Below are 17,065 nucleotides of genomic sequence, written 5' to 3'. Positions count from 1 at the left end.
TGAAGAGCGGCTCCGGGTGACATTCCTTTGGGTGGCATCAGTTAGTCCAAAGAAACCAAGACTCATTAGCAAATTTAGAGAAAACTCAAAAGGTGTGTGTGTGTGTGTGTGTGTGTGTGTGTGTGTGTGAGAGAGAGAGAGAGAGAGAGAGAGAGAGAGAGAGAGGCCTCCACAACGCTGCTTTCATTTGTTCTCCTACCATCTGTGACTCAGACAAGCTTCCTGCTGGAGTCAAGGGGGCCATATGCTTGCCCTCTTCACTAGAAAGGTTCTTGCTACACCAACTTGCACCTCTCCCCTCTGACAGCCGCTGGCTACATTTACATCCCCTAGAACAATACACCTGGGTACAAGACTCCGTTCAGTGTCACCAGGATCCTGGACACCCTCGGGGTGGGGGCGTCTCTGGTTCTCAGGATTCCCTGCCCTCAGAGATCATTCCTGAGGGGAAAGAGAGAAAGAATCTGAGAGGTCTCGGAGTCACAGACCTGGATTTATTTGCCTCCGATTCAATTCCCCCTTAGCGGAAGGCGTGAATGTGGGTGAAATGTGAGGGGTTGAGGAGGAATAAGAGAATGAGTACCTTTCTTCTGATGTGATGGGGAAGGGCGGGCTTTTGTGTCTTGATTGTGTGAGGGTGGGAAGAAATGTTATCCGCTGAGAAAAAGGAAGAGGTGGATCATTAAGGTCTTTCCCAGGCCTCAGCAAGGAAAATGACAGATCTGATGAGAAATCTCCCTATGCCGAGGCTCCGGTAGCAGCCCTTCCAGCAGACAAAATATTCATTAGGAAAAGAAGCCAAAGTGATGGATGGAGTCCCGGTCCAGCCGGGGTTTGGGAAGAGGCAGTCCAGGGTATCGATCGCAGTGCTCAGGAGGAGAGAGCCGATCAGCAGAGATGCTGCAGACCCAGTTCCGGGGCTGGCTCTGGCTCCGAGACAGCCTTCTGTCATCCTGACAGGTGATCTCGGTCAGCTCGGCTAGGTCCTCTCAAACCCGGGCAACGCCATCCAACCCTCTGCTCCGCACCAGGGCAGCGGGGTTCCCACCGGGGAGGCACAACGCGGGAGCCGAGGACCCTCCCCCACGCCAACCCCTGTGTCCTTCAGCGCATCGTGCAGACTCCCTCCCCCTGCCCTTCTGCTTCACAGCGCCCACCTCCCTGCACCTACCCAGTTCCATCTACAGGGGAGCGAAGTCGCTTCGCAGCCGCCAGCCCGAGCAGGGGCGCCAGCCCGCGGGCGGAGGCGCGCGTCTCGGGGGGGCCGGGGCGCGTGTGCGCTGAACTTGAGAGAGTGGGGCGGCAGCAGGAGGAACGTGTGCGCCAGGGTTAGGGGGGGAGGTCCTGGGGCTTTCGTCTCGTTTCCCCCCATCACTGTGCATTTCGGAGGAGCTCCCGATGCAAACTCGGTGGGCAGCAGCACCTCCTGCAAGACTACATTTCCCAGAAGGCTCTGGGGGAGTGAGGGCGAAGGGCAGGCGGCCCGCGCTGCGCCTGTGCAGAGAGGGAGCCGAAAGGTGGGAGGGGGAGGCGTGCCCGCGGCGGGGCGGGGGAGGGGGCCGCGCGGCGGCGGCGCCGGGCGGGCGCGCGTCCGCGGCGGTGATGGCGGTGCGTGAACGCGCGGCGGCAGCAATGGCCGCTCTGGAGCGGCGGGTGCCGAGTCTCGATGACTTCGCGGGACAGAGCTGGAGCTCGTGGGTGGAACGGGCCGACCTGCCCGCGGCCGACGGTGAGTGAAGCTCCCCTAGAGTCCGGGGACCCCATCCCTGTCTCCCCTCCCCCCTCCGGGTCCCCGCCAGCTGAGGGGAGCTGCCGACGGGAGCCGCCGTCCGGCTCCCCGGCCCCCCAAACAAAGGACCCACCGGGTCCTAGTGCCCGCCCGCTCCCCCTGCTTCGCGCCTCCGGGTCCTAGCGCCGGGTCTCCGCCCTCAGCCCACCCCGCCCGCCTCTGCCTCTGCCGGTGCCCAGTACCTGTCCCCACATGTGCTTGCTTTTCTCTTTCTTCTTGCTTGCAGCCCCCCAGCTCCCGCCCCTCCTGCACCTGCCTCGGGCTTTCCCCATCCGCAACAGTCCTCTCCACGTGTTTCCCACGCACCCCACTTCCGTGCCCTCCTCCCCGTCCCCCTTGTTCCTTCGCCTTCTGCCCCACGCCTCCTGCTCCTTTTCGGCTTCTGCCTGCCGCCTGGAATGCTACTGGACCCCTGCCTTCTCCGCATTCGTTCACCGCCGTCCGTCCATCCATCCATCCATCCATCCATCCATCCTCCCTTCCTCCCTTCTGTCCATCCACCCATGCCTCCAACCCACCATCCTTCCTGGGCCTCTTGCCCTACCTCTTGGCTCTCTTCCCTGAACCCCACCTTCTCCAGGCCCCTGGGTGCCTTTGGTGATCGCGCTGGCAGCCCCCCTCTCCTGATCTTTGTGTCCTGGGCCCCAGGGAGCACCTGGCCTCGTGGCCTTTGAGGTGACAGCAGGCATCACGCCCCTGAAGAAGTTTGCAAGTAAGAGGCGGTGGAGGAGGGCCGCTCCCTGGGGCCTCTGATGACACTTTTTCTCCTCTGAGCCGGACTCCCTGCTCAGTTCTGTCCAGCACTGCATTTTCACCCACTTGAGAGTGGGGGCTGCCCCTGTCTCCCGCATGCCGAACCCACCACCCCTCATATCCGGAGATTATATAAGACTGGCAGCGGTCTCCTCCACCTCGAAAGGGGCACATCTGTCATAGGCATCGGAAGCAGACCTACGCGGGAGCCCTGGCCACCGGGACTGCCCCGTGCTGGGTGGGCAAGGATGGGGCCATTGTCAGGGTCTGGGTGCATTGAGAACCGGAAATGGAATCAGCCGGTTTGGTGACTCAGAATTGATTTTTTTTTTCCCAAGGGACAGGGAGGGGGCGTAGAGGAGGGAGGGGAGAGGAGTCAGGTAGGGGGATGGGGCAGGAGCTGCTTTGCACAACTAAGATCCACCCAGAAAGTGAGAGGTACAAGGGCAACCCTTGCCCAAAACCCCCTGAAGAGGGAAGGTGCTCGCATCACCGACCAAGGGGACTGGGAAGATGCCAGAGGCCCCAAGACAACTCTGCTCTGTGGCCATCCTACCCGTGCAGGACCCGAGAAGCTGGGTGTAGCTTTGACAGTGCCATGGTAACCCAGGTGGAACAAGATTGTGTTGGTGGGGATGGGGACCTGGGAGAGCTTCTGTTAGGGATGCCATGGAGTAGCAGAAAGGACCCATCTGCGAAATCTCAAGAAGGGACTCGGGGATCTATAAGAAAATACGTTCAGGACCATTTCCCATTTCAGTGGGGAAGATACTGACTCACAGTCATGCAAGCAGCTGGCCGTGGGACCCTGAACCTCGCCTTGGAGTCTGTAGGAAAGGTGGCTGATCCCTCCTAACGGCACCAGTTCCTTCCAGAGTAGCAGGTGGAGGAAGCATGAGCTGCTGCAGGCTCCCCAAGCGGTGCTGAGCATCAGGATCTCGTCAGGGAGTGTGGGCTTCCTACTGCCCCGCTGCAGGCTGCAGGCTGCAGGCCCTGGGCGGGTAGGAGATAGATGGGGCTTCTGGGAAGGAGGGGGTCCTTCTGAGCTGTGTTTCTCCACCAGGGGCTGAGCTGGAGGAGACGAACAAAAGCACGAAGAAGTTGGATGCCATGACCCTCATTAAAGAAGGTGGGAGTCAGGACCACTTTCCCCTCCTCCCCACCTCCCAGGAGGTGGCTGTTTGGTGGGCGGGGCGGCAGGTCTGGGATCCTCTCTCTCATAGGTCTGAGTGGCCCATGCACCTGGCTGCTGGCACCTGTCGTAGGAGATCCTAATCATAGGGGGTCAATGCCCACATTCTTAGGGACTGCTTCGATTGAACTCTGGAAGCTGGGAGCCTCCAGCAGGAAGCCCGTTATGGCAACAGGGAGAAGTGCTCCCCGATCTCACAGGGAAGCCCTGGGGTCCCCAGCCCCAGTGATGAGGGTTTCTGTCATTGCAGACATGTCCATCTTCGGGCACTGCCCGGCCTACGACGACTTCTATCTGGTTGTGTGTAACCACTGCAGCCAAGTGGTGAAGCCTCAAGCTTTCCAGAAGCACTGCGGTGAGGGAGCCCTGGGGCAGAGCCGCGGGCGGGGAGGATGGAAGGGAACCCCCAGGACGGTCAGCTGGGAGGCCTGAGTGTGAGGGAGGGCGGCCTTGGGGAGAGGGAGGTCCTGGGGGTGGCTGCATAGATCGAGGCAGGTTGTTGGGGTTAGCGTTTGAGCAAAACTCCCAGCAGTTCTTTCTAGTGGAGTTTAGGCAGAAGAGCTAAGAGATCCGGGAAGCTGGGCCCTGGAATTTTGAGTCTTGAAGACTCAGGTTCCGAGGGGAAGGAGGCCTGGTAGAAATCTAAACTCCAGATTCTCTGTGTGAGTCTGTGAGCAGGGTGAGCAGGTCGGGAAGGAGGCAGTCAGTTACTCACCTCCGTTGCTCTCTCCACCTCCTGGTGACAGAAAGAAGACATGGGCCCCTCAGCAAGCTTTACGCCCGGGCCCCACCCCCACCTCCAGCCCCTGCCAGCTCTCAGAAATGCCATGTAGTGAATGGGCAGGGCCCCGCTTGTAGGGCCCCAGGTTCCACCAAAACCTCCTCCAGGGAGAAGGGCCAGGGGTCCCGGAGCCGTGGCCACCCACCACCCGAGAAGAGCCAGAAGGACAACCTCTGGTAAGGAGAGGCTGGAGACGCCCCGGGACCCTGGCCCAGTCCAGGGAGGGGCTGCCAGATGGGGCAGTGGGGGCGATGGGGGGCCATGGGCACCGTTCGCAGCAGGGGGCAGCCAGCTCCGTCGGCGGCCCCTCCCGGGTGCTCCGGGGAATAGGGGTCCCCCCTCCCATGTTCTGCATCCCTGCTGGAGCCCACCCAAGTTCCAGGGCTGGGAAGTGTTTGGCTCTGGGCTAGAGCCCAGGCCCCAGGCCCAGCCTCCCTGCCCCCGTCCACACCCTCTCTCCATGTGCAGCCTGTTCGTGCCTGTGGTGAATCTGGAGAAGATGTCTGGTCTCCCCAAGCCCGACGGCCCCGGAGTCAGGGTGGCCCCGCCCTCCGCCTTCCTCAGCCAGCCCGGCAACCTCACCAAGGACGCCCCTGGGAAGCCCCCCGTGGCGCCCCCTCCTAAGGAACTTCCTGGCAGAGAGAGCATCAAGACACCCCCCGGCGAGGGCCCCGGTCACCGGGCTGACGGCAGCCCCCCTGAAAAGGAGCCTGGTGGGGCCAGGCCGCCCCCTAAGACCCACCGGAAAATGGCCCGTGAGTAGTCGTGGTTTTGGGGGTCAGGAAGGTAGAGTGGGGACTCATTCTCTGTCGCTGGACCTGATGGCGAAGGGGCAGAAAGGAGAGGGCCTGCCATCGCAGGTGCCCAGGGTGCCGGAGCCGCTGGTCACTCTTGATGTAGGCGCGTTTGACCTGCTTGCTCTCTGGGAAGCTTCCCTCCAGCCAGTCTCCCAGCCGAGGCTAAAGGGGCCTGTGCCCACGCCGGGGACATGACTCCGCCTCACCTTGGGCCGCTGACTGCCTTGTCTCCCCCAAACCCGGCACCGGGCGCCTCCCACAGCCAGACCCCTGGCACCCAGATGTCGGTGGCTGCTTGTGTGTTTTGATATGTGTTGCCCTGTTTGGGGCTTGGCGTCCCCATAGAGTGCCTGGGCTGCGGACCGGGCTGCGAGGGGTCTTGGGCAGCAGAGAGCTGCTGGTGTGGAGATGTTTCTCCAGACGCTGCCGCCTTATACTGAGGGGCAGGGGGCTCTTCGCCTGAGGCCCCCCTGGAAATGCCCTTGAGACTCACTGGAACCGCTCTCCCCACAGGGAAGGAGTGTGACCTCAACAGGCAGTGTGGGGTAATAAACCCAGAGACCAAAAAGATCTGCACCCGCCTGCTGACCTGCAAGGTTAACCCTCCCCTCTACCCCCACCCCCCAACCCCCCCACCCCCACACAGGGAGGGAGGACGGCACAGACCTGGGCCCTGGGCAGGGAGAGGAATGGAGCTGTTCTCCAAGATCCAGCTCCAGGGATGGGCAGGGGGAGGGGAGGCTGCCCGCAGTGGGCCTGGAGTGGGGGCAGCAGGCCAGGGTTGGCTTCCGGATCCCCCGATTCCGAGGAGGGTTCTGGTCCTGTGGGGAGTGAAGCAAAGACACACAGACACCCCCGCAAACACACTCACATCCCCTCTCTCTCTGCTTGCCCAGGCCAGAGCACACCGCTGCCCCTCACCCCTGCTCAGCTCACACCCCTCCCCACCCCTCCATCCTGCTGTGTTCTAGATCCACTCGGTGCACCAGCGCCGGGAGGTCCAGGGCCGGGCTAAGGACTTTGACGTGCTGGTGGCAGAGCTGAAGGCCAACTCCCGCAAAGGGGAGTCCCCGAAGGAGAAGAGCCCGGGGCGCAAGGAGCCGGCTCCCGAGCGCCCCTCCCAGGAGCCCCCCTCCTCAGCCCCGGTTGTGGCAGCGGCGGTTGCTCCCAGCAGCACCTTCTCTGCTCGTGCCAAGCAGACCTATCCCTACTGTGCGCTGCCCAGGTACGTCCAGGATCCAGCCGCATCTCACCTGGGGACACTCGGCCCCAAGCCATCAGGGACCCCTGGAGACAGGCCCAGGGAGCGCGCTGGAAGGTGCTACTCATTCCGCCCCGAGTGTGGGGGGAGACCTGGGGCCCTGGTGGGTGCGGGAATGGGTGACTCCCTGTTTCTCACCAAGCCGACCACGGTGCCCCAGCCTCTGGTGTGCCAGTTCCAACACCCAGGATGAGAGCGGTTTCCCAGCTGCTTGCGACAAGCCAACACTCGGCACTGGGGAGCCGAAAGGGTCAGGGAGCTGAAAGGGTCAGGGTCCTGGGCGAGGCGGTCCTACTGTGTATTCATTCGCTGGCCCCTTCGTGTGCAGAGGCTGCGCTGGACCCTGGGGAGAGCCTGCCTTGCGGAAGGAGACACACACGCCTCTCTGCCTGTAACACGGGCAGACACGCGACACAGGCTCAGCTCCCAGACAGGCTCCCAGGAATGTGTGATGCGAGAAGGGGGTTGAGAGAATTGACGGGGCTGACCAGAGCTGGGTGCAGTTAAACTCAGAAGATTTTCTGGAGGAGGCGAATCTGGAGCAATTTCCCCCAAGGAGGCAGGGCCTGGGAAGTGAAGGGCTGGGGAGAGAATTCCCCGGGAGCCGCAGCCCCTGATCTCTGCCTCTCACCCTGTGAGCTCTGTTGTTCCCTCCCTTCCTCTCCTCCCTTCCTCTTTGTCTGATGGCTCAGCAGGGTGTCTGCCCTGGCTTTCTGAGCTGGGCGGGTTCAGGGATACCCCCACCCTGACCCACGGCTGTCCCATCGCCCTCACATCCCCTTTGGCCCTTCCAGGTCCCGGGCCTCCTCTGAGAGTGAGTTGGATGATGAAGGCCCCTGTGGTGGTGATGGGGACCCAGGCCTGTTCCCCTTCCCCCTGCCCCGGGGTGGGGCCCAGGCCTCCAGCGAAGAGAGTGAGGAGGAGGGGACATCTGATGACCTCCACCTCCCCCCTGACTGCCATTATGCCACCCGGCCCCCCAGGCCACAGGCGGTAAGGACCTGGGGCGGGGACCCGGGTGGGGGTGGCCCAGCCCTCCTGCCCACAGTGTGCAGGGGGTCAGACCCTGTGTGCAGGTAGGTGCCCTCCCTGCCTCTCAGGCCCACTGACCCCGTGCCTCCCCTCCGTCTCCAGTTCTGCACCTTTGGGAGCCGGCTGGTGAGTCCAGGGTGCTACGTGTTCAGCCGCAGGCTGGACCGCTTCTGCTCGGCGCTGAGCTCCATGCTGGAAAGGCACCTCAGCTCACACATGTGGAAGTGAGTTTCCTGGGCTCGGAACTTGCGCCCCCGGCCCCAGGCGTACGTGGGCCTCCGCAGCCCTCGCTCTTCACATGGGCCCATGGGTGTGGCTTGGCTGCTGGCCAGGAAGACCCCGGCTACAGGAAAGGGTGGGGGGACTGGGCAGCCCGGAGCTGGGCTAGCGCAGGGCATGAATGGGGTCTGGGAGTGACTCACTCTTACCCATACTTCCAGCACCTTTTAGGAAACTAGGATTAGGGGCTGCTCCAACATTTAAAAGGATGTTCTTAATGGGTCTCTATCCTGGCTCATTCCTGCCTGTCTGTCCCTGTGCCTTCTCTCTAACCCTCAGTTCCAGCGTCTCCCAGCAGATGGCAGCACTGCCAGGGCTCTGGGCCATTTCTAGGTGGGCAGAGGCTGGAGTGTGTTGGTGGAGAGGCCCTCGTGTGCTTGACCTGACCTGACCGTGGCTCTCTCTCTGCTGCAGGAAGATCCCACCGGCAGCCGAGCCTCCATCCCACCTTGCCAGCTCCCCGCTCCCTGCTCCCCCGAGCCCAGCCTCTATGGGCAGCTGCCCCCACCTTCCGGGCCCACCCCCCAGACCTGCTTGCCCAGCTTCCACGCCCCCCACCAAGGACAGCCTGGGCCCCAGCTACCCTGCCGGCTCCCCCAGTGTGGCAGCCGCCTGCAGCCAGGCGGAGTGCATGGGCGGGAGCCAGGCCATCACCTCGCCACTGCCTGCCAACACGCCCTCGCCGTCCTTCAGCAAGCTCCCGCCTTCCAAGGCCAGCAAGTCGTCCAAAGGCAAGGACGGGCCCGAAGTGGAGGCGCCTTCCCGAAAGCGAAAGTTGTCCCCCGGCCCCGCGACTTTCAAACGGACCTGCATCCTGGAGCCCCCGGGCAAAGGCAAACCCTCCGGCTGCCGGGGCCTCTCGGCCAAGACTACGACCGCGCTGGGCGCGGGGCTCAACGGGACGGTGGGGCCCAGAGTGAAGCGGGCAGGGCCCCTGGACTGTCGGGGCTCCCCTCATCAGCCGCCCACACCGGTCAAGGCTTCTCAGCTGGACAGCCAGGGCGCGGCCGGCCACCCAGCCAGGGCCCTGCCGAGCAGCTGCCTCTCCGAGGAGGAGGCGGCCAAGAAGCGGAAAAACCTGGCCACGTACTGCCGGCCAGTGAAGGCCAAGCACTGCCCGGCGGGCCCCCCCGACGCGGCCTGCTCCGTGCGCCGCAAGAAGCCGGGGCCCGCCCTGGCCTTTGAGGAGAAGTGTTCTGCGCTGAAGGTACCCGCCCAGCTCCCCGCAGAGCACGGGCAGCGAAGGGGCAGCACGGGTGAGGGTGGAGCGCGGTGGGAACTGACGCGGACAGGTGCTGAGTGAGTGGGTGCGCAGGGAGGGGAGGAGAGGGGGCCATCGCCAGGGAGAGGTGGGGCAGCTCACTGCGAGGTGACCCCGGCTTTCGCTTCATGAGCCTTTCACTGTCTCCGCCCGCTCCCTCAGGCGAAGGAGGGGCTGCCTTTGCCTCCCCCTCCCACACCCACTCGTGCTGTCATCAGAGGGCCACTTTGACTTGGCTGTGGCCTTGAGCACTGCAGCTACCTCTGCCCCTGAACAAAAGGAAGCGTGTCTCCATGAGCTCTGGGCGTGGGTTGAGCGTGAGCCTGGAGCTGGGGCCTGACCGCTGCCCAGCAGGGTGGCTGGGCCCATCTCGCCCATTGCTTTTGCCTCTGGGCACCAGCATGGAGGGGCAGGGACAAAGCTCACGGTCCACATAGGCGTGCAGGCCCACCTTGCACACATACCCACTTCCAGGTTTTCGGGTGCCAGGCAGGTTTTCCAGGGTTTCTGGGAAAGCCAGCAGCCAGCTCTTTTTTTTTTTCCTCTGTTGATGGAGCCCGGGCGTAGCATGGATCTGTCACAGGTTCTCAGCCAGTAGGGAGTTACTGGCATGGGAAGGGGGCGCTTTCCTGGGTTAGGCATGGGCCAGATGCATGCCAGCACCTCGTACCCATGTGAGAGTGGTGAGTGTGACATCTGCCCAGGGCCCGAGTGTGTGTGGCACACGTGTGCGTGGCTGTGTTCCGGGCCGGCCCTGTGGGCTGGCACTCAGCCTCCTCCTGGCCCAGCTTTCCCCACCAGGCCAGCGGGGGAAGTCCGGCCTTAGCTCTGTGCTCCACACAGTCGGCCGAGCAGGAGGACCGCAGGCCCCCAGCCTGACCCTGTCTCTCGCCTCTTGTCTCCCTGCAGTCAAAAGCCCATTAACGAGAAAGTGCCTGCCCACTGCGATGGAGCCGCCAGCACCTCCTCCCCTCCAGATCCGGGCCCCAGGCTGCTGCCGCTTTTTATAACTTTATATTATTTTTTTTAAGAAAAAAAGAAAAACCTCTTTAAAATACCTCAAGTCTGTCTCCCTGTTCTGTTGCTGCTAAGAAAAATATAAAAACAGAAACCTAGAAAAGGAAGGGGAAAATCTTTAACAAAATGAGTGTCCTTACTGTCCCCAGCCATACCCCAGGAGGCTGAGCTGATGGAGAACCAGCCTCCAGCTTCCCTCTCTCTGTCCCTGAGACAGGGTGGAAATGGCCGGGGCGTGTGTCACTGGGGAGTCTTCTTTCCAGGCACGGTGAGGAGGCATGGCTCTGAGCGAGCAGGGCTCCCCAGAATCTTGACCCCAGAGCTGACCCCAGTCCTATTGGGAAGGGAGCCTGACGGGAAGGGGAGCCACACCTCTGGTTCTGCTCTTGGGTCTTTGCCCCGAGGGTCTGTGGGGGTCAGCCTGTGGCCCTTTCATGGTCTTTCTGCAAGCCTGGGCCTCCATCGCACCTCCGAATTACTGCTTCATTTCTTCAGCTGTTCCTGCCTCTAACTAGCAGCTCACCTTCACTGCGGGAGCTTGAATCGAGTTGGTAACGTCTCAGAATGTCCCTGCCTGTTTTGGCCTCTCCCTGGCCGTTGGGTTTGCCCTTAAGGAAAGGGTATAGCCTCTCCCAGGTAGGCCTCCTTGAGCTGAACCACACCTTTGTGGGAGGCAGGAAGGGGGGTGGTGTGATCACAGGACTCCCGTGGTGTGGGAGGCCCTGGTCCCTTAGGATCGCCTGGCTCCCCAGGGCTGAGCAGATGGTGTGGAGGCGGCTGGGGCTGGGAGTGCCCTAGTTCCTCCATTTGTCTCACTGGGGACAGTGATTGTGCAGATAGAGTATCGTCAGTCAGACTGTTGGTCCTCAAGCCTGAGTTCACTTGGGTGCAGGGCACGGTTTTCCCCTCGTCCTGTCCTTTTCCTCTCCTCCGCCTTCAGGCAGGGAGGGATCTTATTCCCTTAACATGACAGAAGGATGGATGGAGACAGTGGGCAGCCAGGGAATGCCAGCATTTACTGGTTCCAGTGTCTTGGTTCAGTGTCGCCAACTTGTGACTTGGGGTTTGGGTGAAATCAGTTGTCGCACATGTGATTTCCGCCGCTGCCCGAGACATGAGCCCTTGTAGACAAAGGTCCTGTGCGGTTGGCGTAGGAAACAGCGGCCCAGGAGCTGTCCAGTGCCCGGCGCCCTTGGGCTCTCCCGGGCGGCTCGCTTCCCCCCGTCCCCCAGAGGGCGCTGTGGGCGCACCCGCCGCACCGCCGGGCGTCCGGGGCGGAGCCTCCCGCGGCCGGGGCGCCAGGCGATCGCGAACCCGGAAGACGCGCTCGGGCGGCCGGGAGTGCGCGCCGGTCCGGTCCGGCCATGCAGAGCCTGGAGTTGGGTCTGGTTCCCGCTCCAGCGAGGGAGCCTAGACTGACCCGCTGGCTGCGGAGAGGCAGCGGGATCTTGGCGCACCTGCTGGCTTTGGGCTTCACCATCTTTCTGACTGTGCTGTCCCGGCCGGGAACCAGTGAGTGGGCGGGGCGGGGAGGGGCGGGGCGGGGCCGAGGGGCCAGAGGGGGCGGGGCCAGGGGCAGGAGGGGGCGGGCCGAGGGGCTGGAGGGGCTGGAGGGGCTGCGCGTGGGAGCCCCCCGCCCCGGAGACGGAGTGGGGACCCCTGTGGAGGGATGGGCCGGTGCGGGGTAGGCAGGGCTCTGGGTGCCGGGGCGGGGAGGCAGACGACGGGAGCGAACTCCCTAGTTCCCCATGAGCAGAGCCTTCGCGGAGGGTGCAGGGAGGGAGGCTGCGGTGCAGTCTGGGGGGCACTGGGCTGACAGCTGCCAGGTGCCCGAGGGGACGCAGGCTGCACTGGTGTGGGCTTGGCCTCGTGGTTGCTCACCCTAACCTTGGCTGCTCCCCTTTGCCCTGATTCCTGGTCAGGGTTGGGACAGTACACTGACCTGCCCCCGTAGGCAGATTCTTTGGGCTCCAGCCAGCCTCAGGGCAGAAACAATGGTGCCCGGCGTCAGTCTGTTCTCTTTGGTTCTCAGGTCTTTTCTCCTGGCACCCTGTATTCATGGCCTTGGCGGTGAGTTTGGGCTTCCGGATGCGGCTGATTGGTGTGGCTCTGTCCCTAGGGGAACATCCAGGCTCCAGAAGGCCCCGCCTTGCTAAGGCTCCCGGGGTGGGGAGCAGGCCGCCTCCAGCTTTCCCTTCAGCCTTTGAGAGCAGGGACAGGGAGGGCTGGGCTGTGCCAGGTAGTCAGTGGGGTGGGAGGGCATGGAAGGCATTTCTGCACTAGGGCCTGGGAGGAGGAAGTGGGCGGCGTGATAGCCAGCCACCCCTCCCCCAAGGTTTGGGAGCACGTTTTTAACATTTGTTGTTTCCATTGGCCAAGAAATGGGAGTCTTCGTCTGAGGGCAGGTGGGGGGCGGGGAAGCGTGGACTTTGCATGTCAGCCTGAATGACAAGCGACTTCCGCTCAAGTGTAGACTCCCCATTGTGCCCAGCCAAGTGGGCCTGTGGGGCAGGAGGTCCTGGTGGGGTTCTCTGGCCCCCACCCCGTGTCCTTGTTTGGATATAAGTAGGAGAGCACCTCCCTTTTCTCAGCCGCCCAGGCTGGCCGTCAGGCTCACTGGCCCTCTCTTGTTCGCAGTTCTGCGTCTGCATGGCCGAGGCCATCCTCCTCTTCTCGCCTGAGCACTCCCTGTTCTCCTTCTGCTCCCGAAAGGCCCGGATCCGACTGCACTGGGCGGGGCAGAGCCTGGCGCTCCTCTGCGCAGGCCTGGGGCTGGGCTTCATCATCGCCAGCAGGACCCGCAGTGAGCTGCCCCACCTGGCCTCCTGGCACAGCTGGGTGGGGGCTCTGACGCTGCTGGCCACGGGGGGCCAGGCACTGTGCGGGCTCTGCCTGCTCTTCCCCCGGGCAGCCAGGGTCTCCAGGGTGGCTCGCCTCAAGCTCTACCATCTGACGTGTGGATTGGTGGTCTACCTGATGGCTACCGTGACGGTGGTCCTGGGCATGTACTCGGTGTGGTTCCAGGCCCAGATCAAAGGCGCGGCCTGGTACCTGTGCCTGGCGCTGCCCCTCTACCCAGCCCTGGTGATCATGCACCAGATCTCCAGCTCCTACTTGCCGAGGAAGAAAACGGAAATATGACTCCCTCCAAACTCTGACTCTAGCTGGCACCCTGGCCTTGGACATCAGTGGTCTGTTTGGTGACCTTCAAGGGCTCCACTCCCGAAGTGGTAGGGTTTTTATACTCTTAGCTGGGCTGACGGGTGACTCGGTGGACTGAAATGGGGAAACGTACTGGGTGCAAGTAAAAGGTGATGGGGAGCTGGGTCCTGAGCCTCCACTCTGGCCGGGGGACAGAAGGGTTGGGTACTGGTGGTGATGGTGGTGCCGCCATGTCTTGGCTGCCTGCCTGATGGAGGGTTGGGTTCCTGCAGTTCTGAAAGGCAGCTGTGGCTCTTGGAGTCACGCTTGAGAAAGCACTTGTGGTGGACAGAGCCCTGGGTCTTGTCCATAGTTTGGTCCTCGTAGGCTCTTGTGTGACCTCACGCACGTCACGTGTCTCAGGAGCTCGGCGTCTTTCTCTGTGTGAGGAGCGTTTCTAAATGACCTCTCACATCCAGTGTCTGTGAGGCTGACCTCACTGCCCACCCTCCAGCTCTGGACCGGGGCTGGACCACTTAGAAGACTCAGGATGTGATTCTTACATCCGTTGTCCCCTGACCACTCAGGAGGGACAGATCTGCCCTCGTGGCCTGTCGGGAATCTATACTGATTTGGCCCCAGACCAGGGCACGCGGGGTCAGGCACTGTGGAGGGAAGGGGCCAGGTGAGGATCTCCTGAACTCCAACACAGCAAAGGCACTAAAGTCACTTTGAAGCCATGGGAGAGCCCTGGCCGGTGTGGCTCAGTGGATAGAGCATCCACCTGCGGACTGAAGGGTCCCGGGTTCGATTCCAGTCAAGGGCACATACCTCAGTTGCAGGCTCGATCCCCAGCCCTGGGCAGGGCACGTGCAGGAAGCAAACAGTCAATGTGTCTCTCTCACATCGACGTTTCTCTCTCTGTGTCTCTCCCCCTCCCTTCCACTCTCTCTAAAAATCAATGGAAACCGATCCTCGGATGAAGATTACCAAAAACAAAAATAAACTTTACAGAGCTGTGGGCGAGTGGAGGGCACTGGTTTACCCAAACCTGGGGCTCCTGCTGGCTGCCTGCCCCCTTGGGCTCGAGGGCCAAGAGCAGGGCTGTGCTCTTCCCCTGACGTCCAGTCTTGGTGGCCAAGTCATCCTGGGCACCCCGTGTTTTGCCCTCCTTGGGCTCAGCTTCATGCCTTAGCACATAGCTCTGTGCAGCTGTCCCGAAGCTTCTAGAACAAAATAGGAGCCCAGGGAGCGGGGCCGGGCTCTGTGACCTCGGAAAGGCCCCTCTTCCTCATCACCTACGTTTTCCTCTCTGTCGTCTCTTGCCAGCCCTTTGGCCCAGCAGCAGGGCTGAGTGCGGTGCCAGCTGGCACACGAGGGCCAGGCCCTCTTCCCTGCAGAGACCCCTCCTCATTCCACATTGAAAGCAGTTCCCCAGACTGCCCTCAGTGCGGGCTGCCAGGCCGGCTCACTGTGATCCTATCCGGCTCAGTTAGGGAGAGGGGATCCCCATAGATCCTGGCAAGGAGTGCAGGCGGCTGACCCAGGAGAGCTGGCGTTGAGCAGGTGGTCACAGCTCGTGGGGCTCTGGGAGGCCTGGGGGATGGGAGCTGGAGCTCCAGGTCCCGGGACCAGGGGAGGTGTTCCTAGGTGGCAGCATTGGGGTGTCCCAGGTCTTTCAAAGATTCAAGACCTCTCTGTGGCTCAGAAGCACGGAGTTGGGATGACTCCACAGCACAGGGACCGGACTACACCGGCAGAGGCATCCCCGAGGGGACTCCCTGGGCGCCTCCTGGTGACATGGCCTCTCCCAGGAGCTGTGTGGACCTTGAGCACGTGGGGTCACTGATCGGGCATCCCATCGCCTCTCCATCCGACACAGCCCGTGCTGGGAGTCTTGCCCTGTCTGCAGGGGGGAGGGCCGGTACGGCTCCCAGCTTCGCCTGAGCCCGGCCGGGAAGGAAAGCCGGCGCCCGCCTGAGGTGTTGCCTACTCCCAGGTGGTTCAGGGGCGGGTGGGCGGGCGGGCAGGCGGCTGACAGCCGGCAGTTTGCGTGGGCCGTGCCAGCTGATGTCTATTCCCAGCCCCGGGAGGAAGGGGGGAGCTGTTTATGTTCTGCCAGCAGCTGTCGCCTCTCTGACTGGGCGGCCAGGGGGGCAGGGGCAGAGGGCAGAGGAGGCACAGGTGGTCTGCTTGGCGGGTGGGACTGCAGTGTAGGGAGTAGGTCGCCAGGAGGAGCCTTTGTTCCCTGCTGGCCAGATTGTGGGGGCCTCCCTCCCCCCACCCTGCATTTCTCCCTCCTTCACCACCTGCCCTCACATCCTGGGCAGCAGCGGGACAACCATTCGCCCTCGGTGCCAGGGTGCCCATCCTCCAGCGGGATCTCAGCGGCTGCCGGCTGCATGTGCCTCCTCCCCACGCGCTCTGCCCCCACCTCCCGTGTCTTCCATCTGGGGTATTAGCCGGGCACCTCGGTGAAGAGGCAGGCGCCTCGGGGGAGAAGCACAGGGCTGTCCTTTTGTCCTTGGCCCCTGACTAAGGAAAGCTGCTAGTAGTCAGCCTGTTTACCCTTTAAAAAAAAAAAAAATAAGTCAGGGTGCTCAACTTAAAAAAAAAAAAAAAGCATGCATTTGCACAAATTTGCATATCAGGCTCACTAAGTCCTAATTCCAAATATGATTATATTCAAGCTCAACTTTGAGGACATTAGAAATAGAGGAGGTTTTGTATCCAGATCCAGGTGGTAATAGGATTACCATTCGGGGTTCAGGTGCCCCCAGCCCCCATCTTTTCCGGGAGCTCCCCTTCCCTGGAGCCCCACCATGGGAGGGGGAGGGAGGGGTGCTTTTGAATGGCAGGAGCCCCGTGCCTGGGGAAGCCTACCAGCCTCGCCTTCTTGGGTCTGCAGCTGCATCGAAGATGGGCTGGTATCTCTTGCCAGACCGGCCTCCTCTCTCCCCACCCCCTCACTACCCGCCCCACGCCCGGACCCTGGCCTGTCCCTCCTTCCTCCTCGTCCCCACCCTCCCACCCCCGTGCAGGGCTGCAGAGCGCGCCTGCCTCTTGTTTTCCAACCTCCCCGTGGGAGAGCCAGCTGGCGGCCGGGCCAGGGTCTGTTCCTAGCTAATAGTAGCCATTAGCTGAACGGTGCGCGGCCGTTCCGCTCCAGACCTCCAAGGCCGAGGCTGCGGCAGCCAGTCCTCACCTTCCCCTCTTCCTGGCCTGCGGGGTGTCCCCATGGTGTGTCCCCAAGTAGGAGGGAGCCCTCGGGCAGTGGCCCCCAGGGTCCTCTGAGTAACGAGTAAGGCTTTTCATCTGATGGAGGTCAGGATGCAGGGGACACGTGCGGCCCCGCTGACGCTGGCAGCCAGTGGTGTTGGCGGCTGCTGACCCTGACCGGCAGGTCCCCCCGCCCTGCCCTCTGTGTACCTGGCCCTGACCCCCGGCCTCAGTCCCTCCCGGGGCCCCTGCAGGCTCGGGGAGCAGGAGGCTCCCACTGCCCGCGTCTGGTCGGCAGAGTGCGTGGGTCTGAGGTGGGCGGTGGGCTGGCCAGCGACGAGCGCGCCTGCCGTCCTGGTTTCCTCCTCACACGGGTGTGGCCGGTGCCAACCACTTACTTGGCGACCTGCCTCCCAGGGATGGGGTGAGGGCAAGAGACACTGGAAGGTTCGGAGCATTAAACGCGTGTGAACAGGTGGGGCTTCTCCGGCTGGTCCTTCCCCCTCTCACTGCCTGGCTCGGGCTCTGCTGCGTTGAGGGAGG

General features: G+C 62.7%; 2 protein-coding genes across 4 annotated transcripts; both read left to right on the top strand.

Annotated features, from left to right (window-relative positions):
* The first annotated feature begins 1,535 nt into the window (after nt 1-1,535).
* Nucleotides 1,536-10,208, top strand: ATXN7L2 (ataxin 7 like 2). 2 transcript variants are annotated; one of them, XM_059674727.1, is made up of 12 exons: nt 1,605-1,729; nt 2,370-2,501; nt 3,606-3,671; nt 3,985-4,089; nt 4,481-4,691; nt 4,984-5,270; nt 5,826-5,908; nt 6,284-6,537; nt 7,368-7,566; nt 7,708-7,829; nt 8,299-9,091; nt 10,055-10,208. In XM_059674727.1, exons 3-12 carry the CDS (start codon nt 3,653-3,655, stop codon nt 10,067-10,069), a joined length of 2,088 nt encoding a protein of 695 aa, XP_059530710.1. In that variant the 5' UTR covers nt 1,605-1,729; nt 2,370-2,501; nt 3,606-3,652; the 3' UTR covers nt 10,070-10,208. The 2 variants fall into 2 exon arrangements, with proteins under 2 accessions (XP_059530709.1, XP_059530710.1); XM_059674726.1 differs by lacking the exon at nt 2,370-2,501 and having other exon boundaries at nt 1,536-1,729.
* A 1,129-nt stretch (nt 10,209-11,337) lies between these two features.
* Nucleotides 11,338-14,322, top strand: LOC132220955 (probable transmembrane reductase CYB561D1). 2 transcript variants are annotated; one of them, XM_059674730.1, is made up of 3 exons: nt 11,338-11,674; nt 12,195-12,232; nt 12,800-14,322. In XM_059674730.1, the coding sequence occupies exons 1-3, from the start codon at nt 11,527-11,529 to the stop codon at nt 13,301-13,303; spliced, it is 690 nt and encodes a 229-aa protein (XP_059530713.1). In that variant the 5' UTR covers nt 11,338-11,526; the 3' UTR covers nt 13,304-14,322. The 2 variants fall into 2 exon arrangements, with proteins under 2 accessions (XP_059530713.1, XP_059530714.1); XM_059674731.1 differs by lacking the exon at nt 11,338-11,674 and adding an exon at nt 11,800-11,846.
* Nucleotides 14,323-17,065: the final 2,743 nt, after the last annotated feature.

This window comes from Myotis daubentonii, chromosome 18, assembly GCF_963259705.1.
Source record: "Myotis daubentonii chromosome 18, mMyoDau2.1, whole genome shotgun sequence".
Lineage (NCBI taxonomy): Eukaryota > Metazoa > Chordata > Mammalia > Chiroptera > Vespertilionidae > Myotis > Myotis daubentonii.
The sequence above is the reverse complement of the archived record's forward strand: the minus strand, read 5'-3'. Positions and strand labels throughout refer to the sequence as shown.